Consider the following 25,083-nt stretch of genomic DNA (forward strand, 5'->3'; position numbering starts at 1 on the left):
TTTTTTGGAAGTTTGTGAAGGGTGTCCTGAATGGAATAGGAATTGTGGTGTGTGATTCCCAATTATGCTGAGCAACAACATGATTTTACCTAAAGTAAAGGCATCTCCAACGATGGTTGTCATACCCAAACTCATACTCAAAACCCATAAAAATTTATCTCCAGCAATTAAAACCCATACCCAATTCTGAGTTCCTACTACACAGACGACCCAAAATGGGTCGAGTTGCAAGGAGGAAACCCAAAACTACAGGCGTGGGACCCAGATGGCAGCAGAAGGCAGCAGGTGCACGTGAAAGACTGGGCAGCGACAGGAGCACGCGCAGCGAGCTTCGTCTGTGGAGAACGCGCGCTAAAGACAGAAAAAGGGGCAGGCCAGGAGCGCGCGGGAGCTGGAGACGCGCAAACCACGCGTGAACGGGAGATGCACACCTGCGGCTGAACCACGTGAGCTCGCTTCTGACCCTCCAACGGTCCAAAAACGCTCGGCCCAGATTGAATGATCATTCAAATCGTCAGGTCCAGAAAAAATAGGCCGAAAATTAAATAATTTGAATGAAAAAAACTTGAAAAATAAGAAAAAAATTTGGGTATGAGTATGGGTTTTGATATAATGATTGGAGATGAAATATGAGTTTAAATAGTAATGAGTTTGGGTAACTCAAAATATGGGTATGAGTTTAGGTATGACAACTATTGTTGGAGATGTCCTAAGAAAAGTGGTTTTTTAGGAAGGTGGTCTGTGATTCCCAATAATGCTGGGTAAGAACATGATCCTAGTTGAAGTAAGAATAGTAGTAGCTTGCCAAATTCGGCAGAGAGCTTACTCTATATAAAGGAGTGACTCTCATCTATTTTGTTTACACATTACTCTTTGTTCAATCTGCTCGTCAATTTCTTGCTCGATTCAACTTCTTTTTCAGTTGCGGCGAAACTTGTTTCTGTAATCATGTTTGTGGAGGGATTGGCTCAGATAGGGGGAGTCGCTAAGGCTCAAATAGCGAAGGTCATGATGATGTTTGACACTAAGCCTAAGGTTAACGGAAATCTAGAGTCTGTTTCTGGTGAAAAAATCGGGTTTGTTTCCATGCCGAACCGCAAGCCGAAGTATGTTTCTTTGCGGACACCAACATACAATCCCGAACGCTACAAACCCATAGTATCTGATCGTAAGCGACCCAAGTGGATGCAACCGAAGCTCACTGGCGATTGGGTGAGAGATTTTGGATTAACCAAATAGTGTGACATTGCTTCCGATCTTGGCAAAGTTTGTGACAACAATTATGAAGATGTATTTTTTTTTTAAATTTCCATCTAGAACAATTGTAATGAATTGAAATCCTTTGAAGTAAAGTTGAAATAGAAACCCTTGCTCTACAAGTTTTGTGTATCAGCTGAATTGAGATTATTTGATTCTGTGTGGAGGTTCTTGACAGCCAATTAAAAGGTTCATAATTTTACTACTTTTTTCCCATAGTTCAATTAATTAGCTAATGAATTCATATAGTTTAGTTGTTACCTTCATGAAGTGATCGAATGAACAACACAAATCATTGATACATAATGTTTAAGCTAATAAAATAAACGACACACTAAATTTTACTAAAACTGATAATACGTACATATACTAGCTAGCATGCATGATTTCATCCTGTGGAGATATGGACACCTATAGCAACGAGTAAGATGGTGAGCAGTCCAAAGTAGATGATGGTATGCACAGCTATGGAGGGAAGACTTGTCTGCATATTCCCAAACTCCGCCACCCTTCGCGTGGCCGGAATCTGAAACATGAGCCCCGGAGTCAACAGCACGAACAGCACCACCGCTACAACCACCGGTCCCCAATCTGCCCCCATCACTTGATTACTTCCGATCTTTATTTTGTTTCTGAGATGAATCGTAAGGAAAGAGAGGAAAGGAAAGAAGAAAGCCTGCAGGCATTTGACGAGCAGATAGGTGCATGTGGTGAAGAAGATGATCGAGGTCGAAGGTAAGGTCGGTTTAGGAGGACTCGACAGAGGGTTGGGTCTCGGGACGCAGCAGTGAGGGGACAAGTGCACGTTTAGACGCGACTCTGATGCTTATCAATTCGTGTCCCGACTCTGATGTTTATCATAGCGAAAATTATCATAGTTAAATCTCTGTGGATTTTTATATGACCTGGGTGTGCAGGAACAATAATTTGCAAGCATATCCTTCAAAATTTTATATATATTAAGTTTCTCATGCAAAATCACTTCCAGTTACATATTCAAATTAACTTATTGGATTGATCACAACTGGGAGGGGACTAGGTAATGTCTCTAAATTTTGATACATGAAGCTTTAGTTTAGGAACGAGATGATAAAATTACATCAATTCAAGTTTATCGGAGGTAATATAAGTTTTCGATCAATTCTTCGGTAAACTAAAAGATCTCTAATGATCATGGCCGGACCTTTAATGAAATAAACAAAACAAACATATATATATATATATTTATTGTTTCGTGATATTTTGTAAGCAAAACAAATAATAATAAATGGCTCGTCATGAAAACAAAAAAATGACAGATTTCGAAGATATAAAAGTGATACAAAACTTATATTGGGGAAGAATACACTTGAACTCCAAGTCCCAAATAATGAAATGAAAAAATATAATGAGGGAAAGAAACAGAAAAACGTATAATACATTCCAGTATGTGATAATATATCCACTAGCTAGCTATAGCCTGTCTGCCTGTGTGGATTTGGATTCCCACTGCCAAAACAAGGATGGTAAAGATGACAAAGAAGATGAGTGTGTGGATGATGATGGCCTTGCCATTTGTGGTGAAGCTCCCAAAGTCAACCTTCTTGGAGTTTCCAGGTAGCTGGAATAGGAGTCCAGGAGAGAGCAGTATGAACAACAAGAACCCCAGCAAAACGGGTGCCCAATCCAACATCTTCTACGTTTTGCTTGTTATAATATCTGATAACATATATCTAACTGAACAAAAACCACAGGGCACAGGATTTCGCTATTTATAAAACACATGCTTAAGAAGCAAAGCAGATTCCAGAAAGAAAGAAAAAGTTTATTAATTCCCTCAGCTAGCCTTTAAGTTATTTTGTATGGCATAGCTTTTATATGTGATCGATCATCGATGTGATTTGATTTCAGGTCCCATGGCAAAGTTGATAGCATAAGCATCCAAAATCAAAAGCCTCCAAGTTAACCAAGCTAGGCATCTTTTGCTTCATACATATTTGAGGTTGCAATTGCATCATGATCAAATTTGACACCAGAACCACTATTAGCCATTAGGGCAAAGATTCTCACGCAATGGTCGTTTTCCTCTTCTCTAAAGAAATGCATCTTTGAGATGCCTTACATAAACCCTACTACAAGAATCCAACAATGTACCTTTTATGTTACAAAAGGGTTCAAGCTCTTTATCCCGGCCGGGAAAACAAAAATGAACAGTTGTTTAACTTTTTGTTCGCAATACCGAACATTACAGTATTAGACTATTAGTAACTACTTAGAATTGAAATCGATTATACTAACACAACTAGTAATAGTAAACAAACAAGCTAAAGTAATTATGAATTTCTTCCCGATCATCTAATTTAAAGTAAGAAATTTCTCGTTGTAAATCGCATTAAAGATAGACTTGCATGCATTTTAAAACTTTATAATTCACATAATAATACATAAAACCATCAATTTATGTACACACAGAAAAGAATGATATCCATCGATGAAAGTATGAAACATGAAGGCAAGTAAAACCCAGAAATATGATATAAAATCATAGATTGGAGCATGCAGATATTTAAATATTTGATTTTCATTTCGAAATGACCGGAAAGTACTCACTCGGAGCCTTGACCATAAGGTCAAAACCGTAACTCCACAATTGATCACCGGAAAATAACAAAATAAAATAAAAGTCGTAGACCTCATAAAAGCGCCCAGTAAAAATGGGGAGGTATTTTCAGTTAGGAAAGCGTTGACGTGCGGGGCTTTGATTGGTCCACTTTCTAATCGTCCCATTTTCTGGAGAGCCAAAGGGTAAAATCTGTACGGCTCGCTTCTCGAGGTCTCCTTCTCCCCCGTTCTCTCTCTCTCGCCGGTCGGAGAATCCAGGTGTGCCGCCGACCGCGAGTCCTTCCGTTTTCAAATTCCAAACCACCGTACTCTGCAATCCAGTCCCTCACAGCGCCCTAATCTAATCCAATCGTTTCTTCACAGCTTCGTGCATGGGCGAAAAGATTGAGCTGCTCTGACGAGGTCTTCGTTTCGTCCGGTAAGGTCTCCGATTGGGATTGAGAGTTTGGAAATGAAATTGTGATTTGATTTTGAATTTGTGATTGTATTGAATCCGGTGATTGGATTTCGGTGCAGTTTTGTAGCGTAGAGCTTGTGTGATTGAAGAGCGACGATGGCTAGTCAAGGCGGTTCTTCGAGGAGAAGCCTGTCGTTGACGAACGCATCGTTGCAGGAGAAGAAGAAATCCTCTGACCATCTCCATCATCATGGAGCTGGAGGAGGCCATGAGCCATCCAGAAAATCGACTTCGTCGGCTCGTCCTCCAGTGTATTCCTTACAATTTATCATCATATTCATTTATGTATTCCACAGTTTTCTTCTCAAAAATAATTCCGAAACCGATTGTTGGTTCACAACTTCACAATTTGTTTTGGATGTGACGTGAGCCTCGAAACTCAATATATATATTGATAGAGTTTGTTAGGGTAGTTAGTTGAGACTCTTCACGCTGTTGTAGTGTGCACATAATTATTAGGGAAACTTGATTTAGAGATTGTGTCTTGGAGTGTAAGTAACTAACATAGGTTTAATCTCTGCTTGGATTTGGTGGCAGGGGGTTAGCAGGAGAGCGAACAGTAAAGCGGCTGCGGCTATCAAAGGCTCTAACAGTACCTGAAAGTACTAGTGTTCAAGAGGCATGTCGCCGGATGGCTGCTCGGAGAGTTGATGCGTTGTTGTTAACTGACTCTAATGCATTGCTTTGTGGAATACTTACCGACAAGGTATGGCATTTGTAGTTTTTTGAGGACTTGCGTTCATGGATTTTATTGGCCGTAATGTTTTCTATGTATCTACTTTCTGTGGTTGAAGGACATAGCAACAAGAGTTATTGCACGAGAGCTTAGTCTTGAGGAAACACTTGTTTCTAAAGTTATGACGAGGAACCCAATATTTGTACTCTCTGACACTCTTGCAGTCGAAGCCCTTCAGAAGATGGTTCAAGGTTGGTAATAAAAGGGGGGAATATTATTCTTTGGCTTACTGCTATCCATCTGTGCTTGCTGTTTGTATATGATGGTGATTTGTCTTTTACAGGAAAATTCAGACATTTGCCTGTGGTGGAGAATGGAGAGGTCATTGCTTTACTTGATATAGCAAAGTGTTTGTATGATGCCATTGCGCGAATGGAAAGGGCAGCTGAAAAGGGAAAGGCTATAGCTGCTGCTGTGGAAGGTGTTGAAAAACATTGGGGCACCTCTAGTTCTGGTTGGTAGAGAGTAGAGTATTATCATTTTTATTGCAAATTATGCTATTTAACATTATGCAATTTCTTTGTTTGAATATGTTTCTTTTATGTTTGAGATTCCTGAATATTAGAGTCTGTGTTTGTTTTATTTTCTTTGAGATGCAGGTTCCAATACATTTGTTGAAACACTTCGTGAAAAGTTATTTAGGCCATCGTTGTCTACAATCATTCCGGAGAATACAAAGTAGGTAATATTACTTTATGTGTTATATGTAGCCACATTATTATTAAGTTTATACAGGTTTTCATTTAACGGATAGATATGTCTTCCAGGGTCTTGACAGTTTCACCCACAGATACAGTTTTGGCAGCAGCAAAGAAGATGCAAGAGATGCGAATTAGTTCTGCAGTTGTGACAGTTGATAACAAGCCACGAGGAATCCTTACGTGAGTCTTTGTGTGTGTGTGGCTTTTATTTTTTTATTTTTTTTACAGCATGTTGCAAAACAATTTTATAAACTGCTTAATTCTAATCATGTCATCTTTGGATAGAAATGAATCATAATTTGTAGTTTTGACTCTTGTCAGTTCTAAGGATATTTTGATGCGGGTCATATCACAAAATCTTTCTCCGAAGACCACCCTTGTAGAGAAGGTATGTGCCTAGCAATCTGATATTTTCTAATATGGGGTGTGCTGATGAAAACTGTAAACTAATCACTCAGTAATTGTGCCCATTAGATATTAGAAGTTATATTATCTGCTGATGCCATAGGGCACTTCAGTGACTTCACCTTATGCTTGTATAAGTGGAGGAAAATAATCCAAACTGCAGATCATCATACTTTTGATTTTCTTAATAGGTCATGACTCCAAATCCAGAATGTGCCTCAGTTGATACACCAATTGTTGATGCACTGCACACTATGCATGATGGAAAATTTCTGCACCTGCCTGTAGTAGACAGAGGTAAGATGATGACTCAATAAGAGTATCTTCCCCCTTTTTTTGTATTGCATTATTAAAAGTAATAGATGACTTAAAATTCTGATAATTATGGATCAATGAATACAGATGGAGCTGTAGTTGCTGTGGTTGATGTAATTCATATCACTCATGCTGCTGTGGCCACTGTAAGTCAAGTCCCTTCCTATTGTTGATTGCTACAATTTAGTAGCGGTGAAATAGAAAATTTGACATCATTTTGTATCTAAACAGGTTGGAAATAGTGCTGGAGTGAGTAATGAAAACGCAAATACTATGATGCAGAAGTTTTGGGATTCTGCCATGGCCTTAACTCCAACTGATGAGGATGAGGATTGTCGGAGGTATATATTTGTTTATCTGTATGTGCAGCGACTTGCTGTGAAATTTTAACTTCGTTTTTCCTTTTCTATGGGCTTAAGCATTTTCATTATCATTGCAGTGAAAATTCTTTAAGACTGGCTTCAGAGGGAGCAGAGACTAGGGTGTCACATCCCTTTCCATCAACAGTTTTTCCAAATACTTTTGCCTTCAAGCTTCAGGATAAGAAAGGCCGAATGCACAGATTTACTTGCAGTATGTTCCCTGTTCCCAGCAGCCAATGAAATGAGTGTATCTGTGTGTGCATATCATAGATTGGCATGTTATAATTTCAAAACATCTAATCCAGGTTTATATATACATGCTACAATCATAAATCGACAACCGCTCCTGACTGGTTTTCTCTGTCTTTTCTTTCTCTTCAGATATTCAGAGTTTGACTGATCTTATAACTTCCATTATTCATAGAATGGGAGATGACATTGACCGGCACAACCTTCCTCAAATTTTGGTATTTCTCTGATCACCACTGTACATGTTGATTTATCTACTTATGAGTCATACTGTGTAGAGAGTACTTTCTCACCCTAATCTTATTTTAATGGGTGGCACATTCTGTAGTATGAAGACGAAGACCATGATAAAGTACTATTGGCATCCGATAGTGATCTCGCTGCAGCCGTGGACCATGCAAGGCAAGTTGGTTGGAAGGTATGATTTTCGTGCCTACTGTCATGCAATGCTTAAATGGAAAACGTAATGTCATAACTGTTCTGAGTGTGGAGCTATTTTTTATTTTTGGCTGATAATGATGAAAGGATCAAATGGTATAATTCTTTTGTTTGAGACATTAGTTTCTGTTACAATTTTCCTGTACTTCGTGTGGAGCTCAGTGAAGTTTTGACAACAAGAATGGTCGATTCCTGCAGGGCTTGAGATTGCATTTAGATTTCTCGGGAACAGCTGGTCGTCGTCGAAAAACTACAACTGCTGGAGGAAGCGTGGATTATGCTTATGCAGATTCTGCTTGGGCATCAGCATACAGTGCCGCGGCAGCTGGGGCTGCACTTGTAGCAGGCTTTGGCGTTTTGGCATACTTGAAAAGATCCGGCAATAATTGATACCATTTTTTTGTATTGCAGCCTAAGACTGAATGTCGTAGAGCAGCAGAACTTGTGCTTTTTATACATCCCTTACACATATAACAAGCGAAAAAAAAATCAATTTTTAGTAACGATTATTTGCTCAGATATGTCTTCTCTGATGCGTACCAATTTACGCAGCTTCATGAACTGGTGTAAGAACTAAATGGTGCTACCTGAAATGTACAAGTTCTTTGATTCAGGGACTTTGATTGTTTGATTATAAACATTGAACAGTAGGTTCTTAATTTTCTTTTGATGGTTCTAAAGATAAAAAAAAAAATGAAAACTTGTTTGTCGGTTCACCTGTCCCCAAAATGTTCTATTTTCTATGAAACTTGGGAGTTGGGAGTACTACTAGCAGAGAAGAGGAAATTTCCCATGGTGGAAATCTCTGACTTTGTTGTATACCTTAAATCCTTAATCCTTAAGTTGAAAACAAAGTACTTTGCTTCTTTGATTGAGAATTCGAATTCATGCTACTCTTATTTTGTTTTTGTCTTCCCAATGGTCCACATCAATGATCACCTCCAAGCATGGCCAATTTTTAAACAAGGAAGCCCGTGATTTGGGCCAGAAACAAATTTAAAGAGGGACATGTCGCCAGAACCAATTTGCACAAGTCTCGGATTCACATGCAGTGCATACATTTTATATAGAAGTGTGTATGTGAGAAAATAGAGCAAGAACAAGAAAGAATCCAAGTGTTTTTTTGACACAAAATCCTCTCATGAGGTTGCAATTTGTTACAAGTTGCAAGCATGCTGTGCTTCACATGTTTGGCATTGGAGATTAGACATGTCATAGTGGAATATTGACATGTACTAGTGACTAGCCCACTGAAACAGTGTCTGAAACAGTGTCCCCGATTACACAATTCTGTGTCCCAAGTTTCCTTTTTTATTTTTTTTATTTTTTTATAAACCAATTATGTAACCCCAATGTGTTTCACCTCTAAAGTTCTAAAGTGTTAAAGTGTTTCTTTGACAAAAGTGGAGAAAAATCAAAAGTGCCAAAGTGTGTCTTTGACAAAAGAAAATAAAGTGTGGGGTGGTCTCTTTTGTTTATCTTTGAACATTGTTTGTAACATAACAATTCACCATTACCATGAATCATGGGTGAAAATTTAGTTAGTTTTTGAGTGTGACATGTTGCTTTTTTATAGATGCAGTATCGACCTGTATGACTAGTGTCGAAATTGGTATGCAACAGAAAGAAAGAATATGAACATTAGTCACATAAACTAAACTCACAACTTATGCGACATATAAACTAATATTCTCAATGTCTGTAAAGCTCAACTCACAGTAACATTATTAATCAAACTCATCTACCGTCACAAGGTATAACAATTTCAGAATAAAAACCTTAAATTTGGGTAAAATTTAACTTTACTGCTTATATAAGTAAACCACAATATTCTGTTAACCATTAGAATATCCATATATATACATTGAACGATAAACATGAAATGTATATATCATAATATGCGGTTAAAGATTCCGTGTTAATTATATAGAAAAGTTTCCTAATATACAAAATTCAACAAAACCAAATATATTCTCATCAAGTAATCTTCCAAAACAAAACAAATTAACAACCAAAATATGATTGGCATATATAATTCAACATGGTAACACAATTACTTTCTTACTTTGGGTCAAATATTTTTAATTTAAATCAACAAATGACGTGTAAACTCCCTCATAAATTTTGCAATCTTTGACAGTTACGACATTTGTGAAACTCTAACGACATTTGTCAGTCAAACCCCTTTGACATTTTACTTCTCCCTCTTCTTCTTCTTCTTCAACTATACCACACGTCTCTCTCAGACCTTCATTCACGTACCAACAGAATCCGCTAAAGAAATGCACAAGAACCCCTTAATTATTTACCATCTTCAACACAATAATCACATCTTTCAGATAATCAACGTAACTAATTTTTCAACTTGAGTGATTATACGTACTCTGCCACCAAATCATAATAATTCCCTTCCCTTTTCCTTTTATCGCTTTCCTTAATCAGAGAAACCCAACTGTATGTGTATCTGACCCTTAACACTGCACCAGTACAAAACCAGAAGCTTCCCTTCTCTCTGTTCCTGAGCTATTTATACTCTCACAGAGCTAGCCTCAATTCCCTAAATCTTCTCTCACTAATGGCAGCCTCCAAGACCAGACCTTCATTTTTCTTGCTGCTTCTCATTCTCTCATGGACTTCTCCACTTTCCCATTCGGCTTTGGCTCAGCAGCAACCCATCAAGACCATTGTGGTTTTGGTCATGGAGAACAGGTCCTTTGATCACTTGCTTGGTTGGATGAAGAAAGCTATAAATCCATCCATCAATGGTGTCACAGGCCAAGAATGCAACCCTATTTCAACCAAAAACCCGGACCCGAAATCCATCTGCTTCTCGGACGATGCCGAGTTTGTGGATCCGGATCCGGGTCATTCATTCGAGGCCGTGACGCAGCAGGTATTCGGGTCTAGTAACACTAATAAGCCTTCCATGTCAGGTTTTGTTGAGCAGGCACTGTCTATGTCTCCCAATCTATCCGAGACTGTCATGAAAGGTTTTAGGCCGGAATCTGTGCCGGTTTACGCATCTTTAGTCCGGGAATTTGCCGTTTTTGATAGGTGGTTCTCTTCTATTCCGGGCCCAACACAGCCCAACAGGCTGTTTGTGTACTCTGCTACTTCACACGGCTCCACCAGCCATGTGAAGAAGCAATTGGCGCAGGGCTACCCGCAGAAGACTATATTCGACTCTGTTCATGAGAATGGCTTGGATTTTGGGGTCTACTTTCAGAACATTCCCACTACCTTGTTTTACAGGAACATGAGGAAGTTAAAGTACATATTTAAGTTTCATCAGTATGATTTGAAGTTCAAGAAAGATGCTAGAGATGGTAAGCTACCGAGTTTGACAGTGATCGAGCCACGCTATTTCGATCTGAAAGGCTTGCCGGCGAACGATGATCATCCTTCTCATGATGTTGCCAATGGGCAGAAGCTGGTGAAGGAAGTGTACGAGACACTGAGGGCTAGTCCTCAGTGGAATGAGACCCTTTTGGTCATTACTTATGATGAGCATGGTGGGTTTTACGATCATGTCCAGACTCCTTATGTCAATGTCCCTAATCCGGATGGGAATAGCGGGCCTGCTCCTTACTTCTTCAAGTTTGATCGGCTCGGGGTTCGCGTGCCGACGATTATGGTGTCTCCATGGATCAAGAAAGGGACTGGTAAACACTAGATACACTTCATCATTTTCATTTTCATTTTCATTAGAAGTTTGATTGTTTATCTTGATCTTGTGTTCATGGTGCTGTGGATTTATTGTGGTCAATTTTGCATCTGGCATTGAATATAAATGATCTGGGTGCGTGTTGAAGAAGCAATTATGATTTTCTGTGTCATTTTCATTCTTCAATGCAGTGATGTCTATGTTTTTGATTGTTTTTGCAGTAATTAGTGGTCCACAAGGACCTACTCCAAATTCTGAGTTTGAGCATTCTTCAATCCCTGCTACAATAAAGAAGATGTTCAATCTCTCCTCTAATTTCTTGACACATAGGGATGCATGGGCTGGGACATTTGAACAAGTTGTTGGGCAACTATCTTCTCCCAGGACAGACTGCCCAGGTTCATATCTATACTCCCAATTATTACATATTTCATTGAACAGTGACTAGACGCGAGCGCTTGCTATATAGTTTGACATGTTATATTGCCAGACTGTTAATCTAGACATTTGATTAGACAAACTGTTGGTTGAACGCGTGGTGCTAGACTGCTAGCTAGACTGACATTATTATGTTTAAGACATCAGAAGAAGAAACTTATATGTGTGAAATGGAATTCTTGCAGTGACGTTGCCGGATGTGACGCCTTTGAGGACCACAGAGGCGAAGGAAGATGGTGGTTTATCTGAGTTTCAAGGGGAGGTAGTTCAGTTAGCTGCAGTGCTTAATGGAGATCACTTCTTGAGCAGCTTCCCTGATGGAATGAGCAAGAAGATGAGTGTGAAGGAAGCTCATGAGTACACAAAGGGTGCTGTTTCGAGGTTCATTAGAGCAAGCAAAGAGGCCATCAAGTTAGGAGCAGACCAATCAGCAATTGTAGATATGAGATCTTCTCTCACAACAAGGTCCAAAACTAAAAATTAAAGATATCCTCTGTGTTCTTTATAACTAGCTATGTATAGAATACATCAGTGAAATTGTGCTTTTGTTCTATCTCATGGACCTAGGAGTTCTGTTATGGTTGAAATTTGTGACTTTAGAAATCAATAAGAGAAGCAGCTATTTCTGCAAATGTCTTTCAGGGTTTCAATTTTTTGCTCTATATAGATCCTAAACCTGTTTTACAACTGTGAAATACTCCTCAAAGAAGCTTACTAAATGTGAAACTTGTTAACATACATGAGAGCATTAGCAAGCTGCTACTGAAAACACCGAGTACACGACAAAACTTCACTTGAGCACGTACTTGATCTACGACACACCGCTGGTCTGCAGCATTCTTCGTTCAAGGTGTACACACCGTGTGTACAAGAATTTCTGATGATTTTTTTCGATAATTGGATTTAACTTTCCTCGTTATTTGAAGGGCTTGATGTTACTTGTTGGGCTTGCTATAAGTTGGTCCTTGAAGCTCTCCAGTCTCCATGACCAGGCTGTTTCCGAAGGGTAATTTTGGTATTCTGCCACATATGAAATTCTCCCTCCTATATAATCATTGACACCGAACAATTCGCATAAAGAATACAAATATTCACAACGTTTCTCTCTGCAAACCCTAAACCCCCAAATCGCCGATTTCCAATTCCACAAGGTTCAAACTTTCCCCGTTGCTTAATCCTCAAATTTCATCTCTATTCATCTTCACTATGAGCCTCGCCGTCCATTCTCAGATACCCGAGTCATCCAGCGGCGAGAATCCCGTCGATGACTTCGCCGAGTTTCTCGACGAAGTACTCGATTCCGATTCCGAAAGTTTCCAGAGCTCAAAACGGCGTAAGGTGGAGGTGAATTGCAATGGGTCGTCGTCAATTTCAAGCTCGGGAGTCTTGGAAGTAGAGAAGAATGGTTCTTTGTGTGAACATCTTGCTGGGTCTTATAAAGACATGTGCTTGATTTGCGGGCAAAGGTTGGATCAGAATGAGAATGAGAATGAGAAATCCGAAATGGAGGAGTTGAGGGTTAAAATTGTTCGTGAAATTGACCTGGGAAAACGCAATTTGAGAACTAAGCAGTTGCTGCAACAGAAGAAGCTTCATTTGGTGCTTGATCTGGATCACACATTGCTCAATACTACTGCGGCGGGGTACTTGACGCAGCAGGAACGGTACTTGTTGGAGGGAGATCACAAACTGGGAGATGTTTTTGTGGTGCGAAATTCGGGTGTGGATTTGGTGACCAAGTTGAGGCCGTTTGTTGGGATGTTTTTGAAGGAGGCCAGTGAGATGTTTGAGATGTCTGTGTATACGATGGGGGACAGGCCTTACGCGCAGCAGATGGTTAAGCTGCTGGATCCGAAGAACGAGTACATTGGTGACAGGGTTGTTTCGAGAGATGATAGCACCAGGAATTTTGAAAAGAGTTTGGATGTTGTGTGTGCCAAAGAGAGTGCTGTATTGGTGCTTGATGATACACAGCATGTGTGGACAGAGCAGAACCAGGAGAATGTGTTGCTAATGCAGAGGTATCTGTTCTTTAGGAACAGTTATGACTCTTTTGGCTATAAGTATTGTGTGTCTCATGCGGAGTTGAAGACCGATGAAAGCGATGCACTGACTCAAGGGGCTTATCTTGCGGCCATTCTTCAGCTCCTTAAGCACATCCACGGCATGTTCTTCGATGATAAAGTGGCTGCGGGGGAGAATCTAGTCGATAGAGATGTGAGGGAAGTGTTAGAAAGTGTTAGGAGTCAAGTATTGAAAGGGTGTAAAGTTGCCTTTGGTTGTGTTTTGGCATCAGAAGCCCATTCTAAGTTGTGGAACATGGCAGAGAGGTTGGGAGCAGTTTGCTCAACAAAAGTAATGGATCCTTCAGTCACACATGTGATTGAAACAGATGTGAAAACAGAAAGTTCGCAATGGGCAGTGAGAGAGAAGAGGTTTCTGGTTCATCCACAGTGGATCCAGGCTGCAAGCTTTATGTGGCAAAAGCAACCCGAATACATGTACTCTGTATTATAGGATTGAAATTTTCATAGACATCTGATTTACAGAATTGAACTATATTCTTTGACTCTGAAGAGCAGGCACAAGTCTTTGTGTGAGTTGAAAGATGATGAAGGGGGACTTATCTTGCAGATGTTCTTCAACGTCTTAGGCGAAGACACAGCAGGTTCTTTAATGATGAAGTGATGTGCGGTAAGGTTTTCGACAGAGATGTGAGGATGGTGCTAAAAGGTGTTGAATGGTTTTCTAAGACTGATAAGACGAAGAAGTTAGAGTGTCAAATTGATTTCTGAGACCGATAAGCTTCTGTTGAGGAAGAACTGAAGAAGGCATTATCAAACTGTATGTGGAAAAAGAGTGATCACCGGAATAAGAAGAAGAATTAGAAGAAGACATAGAAGATGGAAGAGCAGTCACTGGAAGCTTATTATGTTGAAAAACTAGTGGATCCAGAGGTTGCAGTAGCTGATCGTGTTGGAACCTCACCGGCCGGCTCCTTTGGGTACATCCGAGCTGGTTTGAAAAATCAATCCATTTGTGGAAAAAGAGTCATGTAGACAAGGACTCTGTTATCACCAACGAGGGTGAATTTGGTTACACCGGAATAGATAATTAGCAGGGAAATGAGGAAGTTGCTCTTAGGAGGCCAGAGAAATAGTCCCATGATTATGCAGTGTTTTAGTTCTTGTCGGGATTTTTGAGAGTTCATCCTCTGTTACTTTTGTTTTCTCTTCTTTGGAGAATTGTTCCTTTTACACTAGAAGATTGGAATGGAAAAAAATTACAAGAAAGGATTTGCAAATCTGGTATGATCCAGCTACATCAGTGTCAGCTACATCGTAATTGCAAATTACAATTTCTTTTTCTCATGTTTACTAGTTATTAAAAATATTAAATTTCGTTTCCTACAATAAAAAGGAAACAGAATCATCATTATTAATTCCTGTGGTACAGAAAGGAAACTATTCATTTCACTATATAAGGCATATAATTACGAGTAGATCTTCTCTCTAGCTAAATTAACCAGTTTAGTTGATGATCAAATCATCATGAGTATAGAGATCGATTTTCTTCCGATCCATAATAACTCTGGTCAAGAATTCTCCATCTGTGAGGAGAGGGCCACAAAAAGGCCTAAGGTAGAAGAAGAGATTTATGTTCATCATCTGGGAACAACAACAAGCATAGATCAGATAGAGATTAAAGATTCTTGTGCTCCTGCTTCTACTACTTGTGCTTGTGTGATGATTGTGCCAACTTTGACGTGACATTCAGTTTTAACTATAACAATGATGAAATTGAGCTTTTACGCAAGGTCGCCACTCACGAAGTACTCCATCACAAAACACTCCACGTGGTACTCAATCTCAATCACACCTCAATGAGAGAGTCGCCCGTATTGATGATCTGATCGAGGAAAAATGTGCATATGTAGATAACTGATTCACAGATGATCCTCCGCAAGACATTCTCATAGTGAAAGTTCCTTCCAAAAAGAAACCTATGTTACTCGAGTTGAGGCCCTTTGTTCAAACCTTTCTCAAGGAAGCCAGTGAAATGTTTGATCACTGACCAAAATGTAAGAAATGTGAGATGTGGATTTTGATGTTCACTATGTAGCTATATATGGTTATGTCAATTTTTCTTACATTACTGTTCGATGAGTTGGAATAGATTTGTTCTTCATTTATACTTTTCCTGCGGTTTGCTTTCAAACTTAAAATAAAAAGACGTCGACAGCAGGGTTCGAACCTGCGCGGGCGAAGCCCAACAGATTTCAAGTCTGTCTCCTTAACCACTCGGACATATCGACCTCTTGCTGAAAAGGTTCACAGTACATTATATAATCTATCAATAACGACTAAAGAAAAAAGAATTTTTTTGTTTTAAATTGTGGACCCCACTGAGTCTGACCCGCTGGGCCACGTCACCTCAAACCGCCTAGACGTAGCCTTTTTCCTCCGGCCCGCATAAGACAAAAATACCCATTAGATTAATTTTTGTTTTATTTTACAGGTGGACCCCTCCCAACCGCTAGGCCCACGTCACCACCAACCGCCTAGACGTGACCCTACTCCCGCCTTCCTCCTCCGCCACTCATCACTTGCCGCGTGTCCCTATCCTCACTCCGCTCCCTACCTCCTTCTCCTCCGTCACCGTCACCGTCACCACCGTCACTCTCAGTGTCAGTGAACCCTAACTCAACCCCACCGCCGTCGCTCCGGCTGCACTGACGAGCTCAATCTCCACCGTCCGACCGTCGTCGACGAGGCCACCGACGTCTTCAAATCCCTAGGCCTCTCCGATTTCACATTCGACAGCTGCAAGCTGGTGATTCCCGCCTTCAATTCTGTTGATTTACGCCTTCCTTTGCCATTTGTGTTTTGCTATTTACTGATGGAAATTTAGTGTTTCTGAAATTTTCCATTTTTGATATTATAATTGATTGTGTCAAATTAGTAGCTTTCAGAGTTTGTTCTTATCCATGGAGTTTTAATCAACATTTCTAAATGGGTTTTGGGTATATGCATTTCTCTGTAATGGGTTCTTCGCATTTTGCTGATTAGCATCCATGTGTTTGTCACCAATGTGATTTGGTCTGTTTGATCAATCTGACATTGTGTGTGTGTTTATTTTTCAGAAAAATCAGACCTTGTCCATCAGTTAATCCAGGATGTATATCAACAAATCCACACACAATGCTTTTCAGGTTTGGATATAATGCGTTGAACTAAACTTTTAATGATATGGTCTGAACATGAAAGACTATAGCTTTGGTATAACTGTATGCATTGTAAGTGAAAGTAGTCTTTAAGTTTTACATGATGCTGAAATTCAACTTGTGCAGAAGTTGCAAGAAGCAATCTTGGAAACTCAAAAGATTCCGAAAATTAAGATCTTCAGACTGGATCGAAAACGGGTACTTTCTTGAAATTAGTTTTTGAAATTTGCCATATATGCTATTTCAATGATGAGTCAAATTAGTAGTTTTCTCTGTATGTTCTTATCCATGGAAATTTGAATAACAGGCAGAACATAGAGATAGACTTAAATAAAATTGTGCAGCACTTAGTATGATATTCATCTGGTGTAGCTAGATTTCTAATATCACTGCTTACTTTTTTATCGGAACCAATAGAACATTCATTTTTATTTCAAGTTGCTATGTGATCATCTTATTGAATCATGTTACAGCAGATGGGATACAGAGAAAAGAAAACAAATTGAGTTTGCATCGTTCATATTAAACAACAGTAGAACACACCAATTACTAAGTGTTTTCTTTCCACTCAAAGGTGCCCTCGGAGATGAGCTACTTTCACTGCAATTGCCACTATTATCTTTTCTTTGATGTTGTCGAAGAACCGAAAATAGGCATGCCTCCATGATTTCTTCATAAGTAATGTGCCACAAACACCCCAGAAGCCTATGATAAAGCCAAGCACGACGCTAACATAGAGACCAAGCTTTCCATTGCCATCTTCATCATCATTTTCTTGGGCAGGAAGTTTTCCAGTGCTAGTAGGTTCGTCATCTCCAGGGCACTTGGTTGAAAGAGGAATGCCGCACAATGATGGATTGCCCTCATAAATGGATGGATTGACCAGTGTTCGGAGCTGATTGCCCGAAGGAATTCTTCCAGAAAAGTTGTTACAAGACAAGTTCAAGTGAGACAAGTAGTTCAAAGATGACAAGCTTTGAGGAATATCTCCAAAAAGGTGATTGTTTGAGAGGTCAAGTGTTTCCAGCGAACTCAATTTTCCAATGTTTGATGGAATATTTCCATGTAAATGATTCCACGACAAGTTCAAGGTACTCAGTGCTATGAGACTGCATATTTCATCAGGAATTTCACCTTCCAAGTTATTTGAGGACAGGTCAATACTCTTCACCAACTCTAGATTGGAAGAGTATTCGAGTTCTCTTCCTTTTGATATTATTGTTGTTTGCTCAACAAAATCGTAGAAATCCCAAGTATCAATGGGATCTTCACTACCCATGGAAGTCATATTATCCAAACACTTTGGAATGGTACCTGTAAAGTTGTTCTGAGCAAGGTCTAGGACATGGAGACCAATAAGATTGCACAGGTGATGGGGAATGTGACCACTGAAAGAGTTTGTGCGCAATCGTAGTATACGCAGTGTCACCTTTGATCCTATCCATGAAGGTAGATTTCCATAAAACTTGTTGTCTCCGAGATCAAGTCTACTCAACCTGGAGCAATTTTTCAAAGAAGACAGAATTTTGCCACCAAAGTTATTGTTGTTCATCTTCAAGATAGCAAGACTATTTGGGATACCCATGGAACTCGGAATATTACCAGAGAGATTGTTTCTTGAGACATCCACAACATCGATTTCGGTCCACAAACTCCATGCTCGAGGGAACTCTCCAGATAGCTGATTGTTACTTAGAGAAATGATCCACAACGGAATTTCACAAATAGAGGGTGGAATGGTACCACCTAGATGATTATCAGACAAGATCAACATTCGTAGATTTGGCATTAGTTGTCCAAAATTTAAGGGAATAGACTTGGAAAATCGATTGCGACTCAAATCTAATCTGGACAAGTTTGGAAACTTTGATTGAAATGGAAGCTTTCCTTGGATTTGATTGTTGGATAAATCCAAATAATCAACTCGGGATGATATCTTCAACAACCATTCCTCTGGTATCCCAGAAAGTCCAGTACCACTAAGGGTGACAGCTGACAATTTAGTTTGTGATTGAAGCCAGACGGCAAATGCATCACCGACTAGACAATTCACAATGGAAATATCATAGAGCTTGAAAGGAGGAAGTTTGTCATATGTCACATTGAAAATGAGAGGCATAGGCCTTTCTGTGCCAATGGCAAAAGTGTCTAATTTTGTGAGACTTTTGAAATGGGATTCTGTTAAGGTGCCTTCCCAAAAATTTTGAGACAGGTCTAAGACAACTAGCTGGGAAAGCTGTCCCAAAACTTCAGGAATGGATCCTTTGAGAAGATTCGTGGAGAGGATCAGTTCTCTCAAGGATGATAAGTTTCCAATAGATTCTGGAATTGATCCGAAAAAGGAGTTGCGGTCGAGGTTAAGATATTGCAGTTTGTGTAACTTTCCTATGGATGCAGGCAATTCGCTTTCCAGCCAGTTGAAAGACAAATCTAGTGACTCTAGTCTAGTATTTGAACAGTCTATGAGACCATTGAAGAAATCTCGTATACCTTCCTTCTCAAACAAGTTTTCAGCAAGATTTAATGTCTCTAGTGTACAAAAGTTCCCAATGTGTTTGGGAATTTGACCTTCAAGTTGATTAACTGATAGATCAAGGTGCTTGAGATTTTTGAAGCTAGCAAGTACATTGGGAATGGGACCAACGAAAGAATTGTCATGTAGATCAAGTGTGCGTAGACTTGTCAGATTAGAAAACCAGCTTGGAATCGAAGAATTGAAAGAATTCTCAGACATATCAAGGACTGAAAGGGACGTGAAGTTAAGGGTTGGTAATGAGAGTGGAAGCTGGTTTGAATCCATCCCACATGCAGATAAATGCAACTCCAACAGTGAGGGAAGCATGTTGACATAATGTAACCAACTCACTCCTACACCACCAATGTTAACTCGTCCGAGATTGAGGTACTTAATGGAGGAGAGATGAGAAAGCCAATTCAAGTTTTTGGAAGCAAGGGTTACGTCAATGCTTTCGCTGAGTCGGCTATTGTCAAGGTCAAGATAGTTCAAGTTTGAGAGGTTACCAAGAAAATGGGGAATCTCTCCCGAAAATGAAGCATAAGAGAGATTGAGATACCTCAAGCTCGTAAGCTTCCCCAAGAAGTTGGGAATGTGAATCCCACGAAAATCATTCCAGCTTAGGTCTAAGTAATATAAGTGCTTTAAGCTAAGCAAAGAAGGATTTATCTTACCACTCAAGCAAGACTGCTGGTAGTCCATGAAATCCCACTCATAATCATTAAGGCTGTACGGATATGGATTCCGGAGATCCATCTTTACAATGTGGCCAGTCTGGTTGTTGCATGAAAGACCATTCCATTGACAGCAATCGCCGCTTGACCAAGAAGAAAGCCTGCCAGAAGGATCAGTAAGATGGTGTTTGAAGGTGAGAAGCACTCGTCTCTCTTCGTCAATGCATTTCGCACTGCCTGGAAGTTCTTCACCCAAACAAAATTCACTTGTAATCAGCAAATACTGGCACAATAACAGAATGAGGATATAGTTGCCCATTGTAGTACAGATTAAAGAGGATCTGTTTGTTGCAACTGGGTGACATTAACTGAGCATTGAACTGAATTTTTATAGGTGAAGCTGAGGATATAATAACATGTCATGATTCAATCAGGCATGTTAGAAGCGTAGCAAAGTCCACTCTTTCTCAGGTATATGGAGGAGGAATGGATTTAAATACAAGGTAGCTCCCTGGATTCTTGAATAATATTGATGTTAAATACTCTGGGTTGGTTTTTCTATTCATCATATTCTTCGTTTTAGTCTTCACATTGAGATATACATAATGCAAGTATTAAGGAATAAGGATAGTGGCTAGTCATCAGTCTTGTATATATTTTTTTCTCAAACATGTGGAAGATATAACAAAACTGATCTGACAAGCAGAAACAGAGAAAGAGAAAGTTGTACTTTCTCAAATTTAGTGTTTTCGAAAATTGCTATGTTTGATATTATAATTGTGTCAACTTAGTAGCTTTCAGAGCTTGTTGTTATCCATTCAGTTTCTGTTTGATCAATGTGACATTGTGTGTGTTTGTTTTTCTTTTCAGAAAAATCAGACCTTGTCATTCAATTAATCCGGGATGCATATCAACAAATCCGAGATCATCATCATTTGCGTTTCTGTTGATGATTCCTGAAAAATCTACAGATAATGCTATTCAGGTTTGGAGATGATGAACTAAACGTCTACTCAAATTTGGTTTGAACATGAAACTCTATAACTTTGGTATAACTTTATGCATTGCAAGTTTAAGTAGTCTTAATTTTACATGATGCTTATAACACATGTTTTGAACTTGTGCAGAAGTTGCAAGATGCAATTTTGGAAACTCAAAAGAATATGAAAATTAAGATCTTCAGACTGGGATCGAAAATGGGTATGCTTTCTTGAATATAGTTTCTGAACTTTACCATATATGCTATTTCAATGATATGTCAGATTAGTAGTTCTTTGTGTGTGTTCGAATCATCATGCCTTACTATTTGTTTTCTTTTTATCTTATTTAATTATTATTTTTTAAATAATTCTTATCATGAAAATTTGAATAACAGGTTATTCATCTGGGGTAGCTAGATTTATAATATTACTGCTTACTTTTCCAACTGGAACAAATTGAACATTAATTCATTTTTATTCCAAGTTGCCATGTGATCATCTTATTGAATCATGTTACAGCAGATGGAATACAGAGAAAAGAAAACAAATTGACTTTGCACAGTTCATATTTAACAAAAGGAGAACACACCAATTACTAAGTGTTCCATTTCCACTCAATGGTGCCCTCGGAGACGAGCTACTTTCACTGCAATTGCCACTATTATATTTTCTTTGATGTTGTTGAAGAACTGAAAATAGGCATGCCTCAACGATTTCTTCACAACTAATGTGCCACAAACACCCCAGAAGCCTATGATAAAGCCAAGCGTGACGCTAATGTAGAGACCGAGCTTTTCATTGCCATCTTCATCATCATTGTTTTGGACAGGAAGATTTCCAGTGCTAGTAGGTTCGTCATCTCCAGGGCACTTGGTTGAAAGAGGAAAGCCGCACAATGATGGGTTGCCCTCATAAATGGATGGATCGACCAGTGTTCGGAGCTGATTGCCCGAAGGAATTCTTCCAGAAAAGTTGTTACAAGACAAGTTCAAATGAGACAAGTAGTTCAAAGAAGACAAGCTTTGAGGAATTTCTCCAAAAAGGTGATTGTGTGAGAGGTCAAGTGTTTCTAGCGAACTCAAGTTTCCAATGTTTGACGGAATATTTCCATGTAAATGATTCCTCGACAAGTTCAAGGTACCCAGTGCAATGAGACTGGTTATTTCATCAGGAATTTCACCTTCCAAGTTATTTGAGGAAAGATCAATACTTTTCACCAAACCTGCATTGTAAACACCGTATTCTAGTTCTCTTCCTTTTGATATTATTGTTGTTTGCTCAGCATAATCGTACACAGGCCAACCACTGGGCTCGCTACCCATGGAAGTGATATTATCCAAACACTTTGGAATGGTACCTGAAAAGTTGTTCTGAGCAAGGTCCAGGACATGGAGACCAATAAGATTGCACAGGTGATGGGGAATGTGACCACTGAAAGAGTTTGTTCGCAATTGTAGCATACGCAGTGTCACCATTGATCCTATCCATGAAGGTAGATTACCAGAAAACTTGTTGCCTCCGAGTGCAAGTCTACTCAACTCAGAGCAATTTCTGAAGGAAGGAATTTTGCCACCAAAGTTATTGTTGTTCATCTTCAATATAGCAAGACTACTTGGGATACCCATGGAACTCGGAATATTACCAGAGAGATTGTTTCTTGAGACATCCACAACATCGATTTCGCTCCACAAACTCCATGCTTGAGGGAACTCTCCAGATAGCTGATTGTTCCTTAGATAAATGCTCCACAACGGAATTTCATAAATTGAGGATGGAATGGTACCAACTAAATAATTATCAGACAAGTACAACAGTCTCAGATTTGGCATTAGTTGTCCAAAATCTAAGGGAATAGACTTGGAAAATCGATTGCGACTCAAATCTAATCTGAACAATTTTGGAAACTTGGAATGGAATGGAAGCGGTCCTTGGATTTGATTGTCGGTGAAATGTAAATACTCGACTTGGGATGATATCTTCAACAACCATTCCTCTGGTATTTCAGAAAGTCCAGTACCACTAAGCATTACATCCGACAGTTCAGTTTGTGATTGAAGCCAGACGGCAAATGCATCACCGACTAGACAATTCACAATGGAAATATCATGGAGCTTGAAAGGAGGAAGTTTGTCATATGTCACGTTGAAAATGAGAGGCATAGGCCTGTCTGTGCTAACGGCAAAAGAGTCTAATTTTGTGAGACTTTTGAAATGGGATTCTGTTAAGGTGCCTTCCCAAAAATTTTGAGACAGGTCTAAGACGACTAGCTGGGAAAGCTGTCCCAAAACTTCAGGAATTTGACCATCAAGGTAATTGAATGATAAATCAAGGTGCTCGAGATTTTTTAAGTTTGCAAATTCATTTGGAATGGGACTAGCAAAATAATTGCCGTGTAGATCAAGTGTGCTTAGACTTGTCAGATTAGAAATCCAGCTTGGAATCGAAGAATTGAAAGAGTTTTCAGACATATCAAGGACTGAAAGGGATGTAAAGTTAACGGTCGGTAATAGGAGTGGAAGCTGGTTTGAATCAATGCCGCATGCAGATAAATGCAACTCCAACAGTGAGGGAAGCATGTTGATATAATGTAACCAACTCACTCCTGCACCACCAAGGTTAGCTCGTCCGAGATTGAGGTACTTCAGGGAAGAGAGACGAGAAAGCCAATTCAAATTTTTAGAAAGGTTTTCGTCAAGGCTGTTGCTGGGACGGCTATTGTCAAGGTCAAGATAGTTCAAGTTTGAGAGGTTACCAAGAAAATGGGGAATCTCTCCTCGAAATGAAGCATAAGAGAGATTGAGATACCTCAAGCTTGTAAGCTTCCCCAAGAAGTTGGGAATGTGAATCCCATGAAAATCATTCCAGCTTAGGTCTAAGTAATATATATGCTTCAAGCTAAGCAAAGAAGGATTTATCTTACCACTCAAGCAAGACTGTTGGTAGTCCTTGAAATCCCACTCGTCATTATAAATTCTGTATGGATATGGATTCCGGAGATCCATCTTTACTATGTGGCCAGTCTGGTTGTCGCATGAAAGACCATTCCATTGACAGCAATCGTCGCCGCTTGACCAAGAAGAAAGCCTGCCGGAAGGATCAGTAAGATGGTGTTTGAAGGTGAGAAGCACTCGTCTCTCTTCGTCAATGCATTTCGCACCGCCTGGAAGTTCCTCACCCGAACAATGTTCACTAGCAATCAGCAAATACTGACACAACAACAGAAAGAGGATATAGTTGCCCATTGCATGTAGTACAAATTAAAGAGGATCTCTCTGTTGCAACTGGTTGACATTAACTGAAAATTGAACTGAATTTATAGGGATGAAGTTGAGTATTGAACTAGATATCCTAACATGTTATGATTCAAACAGGCATGTTAGAAGTGTAGGAAAGTGCACTCTGTCTCAGGTATGGAGGAGGCATGGATATTGAATACTAGGTAGCTCCCTGGATTCTTGAAGACTGTTGATGTTAAATACTCTGGGTTGGTTTTTCTATTCATCGTATTCTTCGTTTTGGTCTTCACATTGAGATACATAATGCAAGGATTAAGGAATAAGGATAGTGGCTAGTCATCAGTCATGTGGATCTAACAGGCAGAAACAGAGAAAGTGAGAGAAAAAAAAAAAACGGCAGAAGATTTATATGTCGTTTAATCAAATTTGCATATATGTGGCTGTTATACAATTTTCAATTTTGGAGGCAAAACACTGCGTTTTAATCCGAGGGAAAAAGAAGCAGGAGAGAAACAGAGCGCATGGAAGTGAAAGGTTGAGACTTGAGACAAGGATAAACCAAAACATGAGCTTGATGGGTCATCTTCTACCTCCAACTTCCAAGCCCTCATTCTCTGTATCCTCTCATTTGCTTAAAAACCCACAACCCACTCTGCACAATTTAACCCCTAGACCCATAATTGTACCAGCTCTACTTTCCTTTGCGCTCAGTGTTACACTCACCTCTCCTTTACCTGTTTTGGCTATCCCTTCTCTCAATTCCCAGACCAATCTAGCCCCTCCCACCACCCCATTCTCTCAGTCCAAGACTCTGCAGGTTGGCCTCGAAAA

The 25,083-nt window shown here is 39.5% G+C and overlaps 3 protein-coding genes, 1 non-coding gene and 1 pseudogene across 5 annotated transcripts in view; 1 reads left to right on the forward strand and 4 right to left on the reverse strand.

Moving 5' to 3' along the window:
• Nucleotides 1-25,083, reverse strand: part of LOC101295621 — an 880,650-nt pseudogene that overhangs the window by 26,911 nt on the left and 828,656 nt on the right. The window contains exons 161-162 of the transcript XR_184594.1: nt 21,658-24,222; nt 18,772-20,319 (exon numbers count right to left, since the gene is read on the reverse strand). The product of XR_184594.1 is annotated as an uncharacterized LOC101295621 (transcript). The remainder of the gene's footprint in view (nt 1-18,771; nt 20,320-21,657; nt 24,223-25,083) is intronic.
• LOC101296283 lies at nt 1,646-1,858 on the reverse strand. Its single transcript, XM_004297552.1, has one exon. The coding sequence runs from the start codon at nt 1,856-1,858 to the stop codon at nt 1,646-1,648; it is 213 nt and encodes a 70-aa protein (XP_004297600.1).
• Nucleotides 4,032-8,131, forward strand: LOC101301965 (CBS domain-containing protein CBSCBSPB4-like). The gene is made up of 15 exons (XM_004297493.1): nt 4,032-4,276; nt 4,375-4,566; nt 4,853-5,021; nt 5,110-5,242; nt 5,335-5,505; nt 5,651-5,729; nt 5,819-5,932; nt 6,074-6,140; nt 6,349-6,454; nt 6,560-6,618; nt 6,704-6,813; nt 6,912-7,045; nt 7,216-7,301; nt 7,412-7,501; nt 7,720-8,131. The coding sequence occupies exons 2-15, from the start codon at nt 4,412-4,414 to the stop codon at nt 7,909-7,911; spliced, it is 1,665 nt and encodes a 554-aa protein (XP_004297541.1). The 5' UTR covers nt 4,032-4,276; nt 4,375-4,411; the 3' UTR covers nt 7,912-8,131.
• On the reverse strand, nt 15,857-15,938 carry TRNAS-UGA. The gene has a single exon. It is a non-coding gene; the product is annotated as a tRNA-Ser (tRNA).
• LOC101314457 (probable LRR receptor-like serine/threonine-protein kinase At1g74360-like) lies at nt 17,253-18,625 on the reverse strand. The gene is made up of 2 exons (XM_004297535.1): nt 18,450-18,625; nt 17,253-18,343 (listed from the first exon to the last, which is right to left on the reverse strand). Exons 1-2 carry the CDS (start codon nt 18,503-18,505, stop codon nt 17,416-17,418), a joined length of 984 nt encoding a protein of 327 aa, XP_004297583.1. The 5' UTR covers nt 18,506-18,625; the 3' UTR covers nt 17,253-17,415.

This window comes from Fragaria vesca, linkage group LG4 (assembly GCF_000184155.1).
Source record: "Fragaria vesca subsp. vesca linkage group LG4, FraVesHawaii_1.0, whole genome shotgun sequence".
Lineage (NCBI taxonomy): Eukaryota > Viridiplantae > Streptophyta > Magnoliopsida > Rosales > Rosaceae > Fragaria > Fragaria vesca.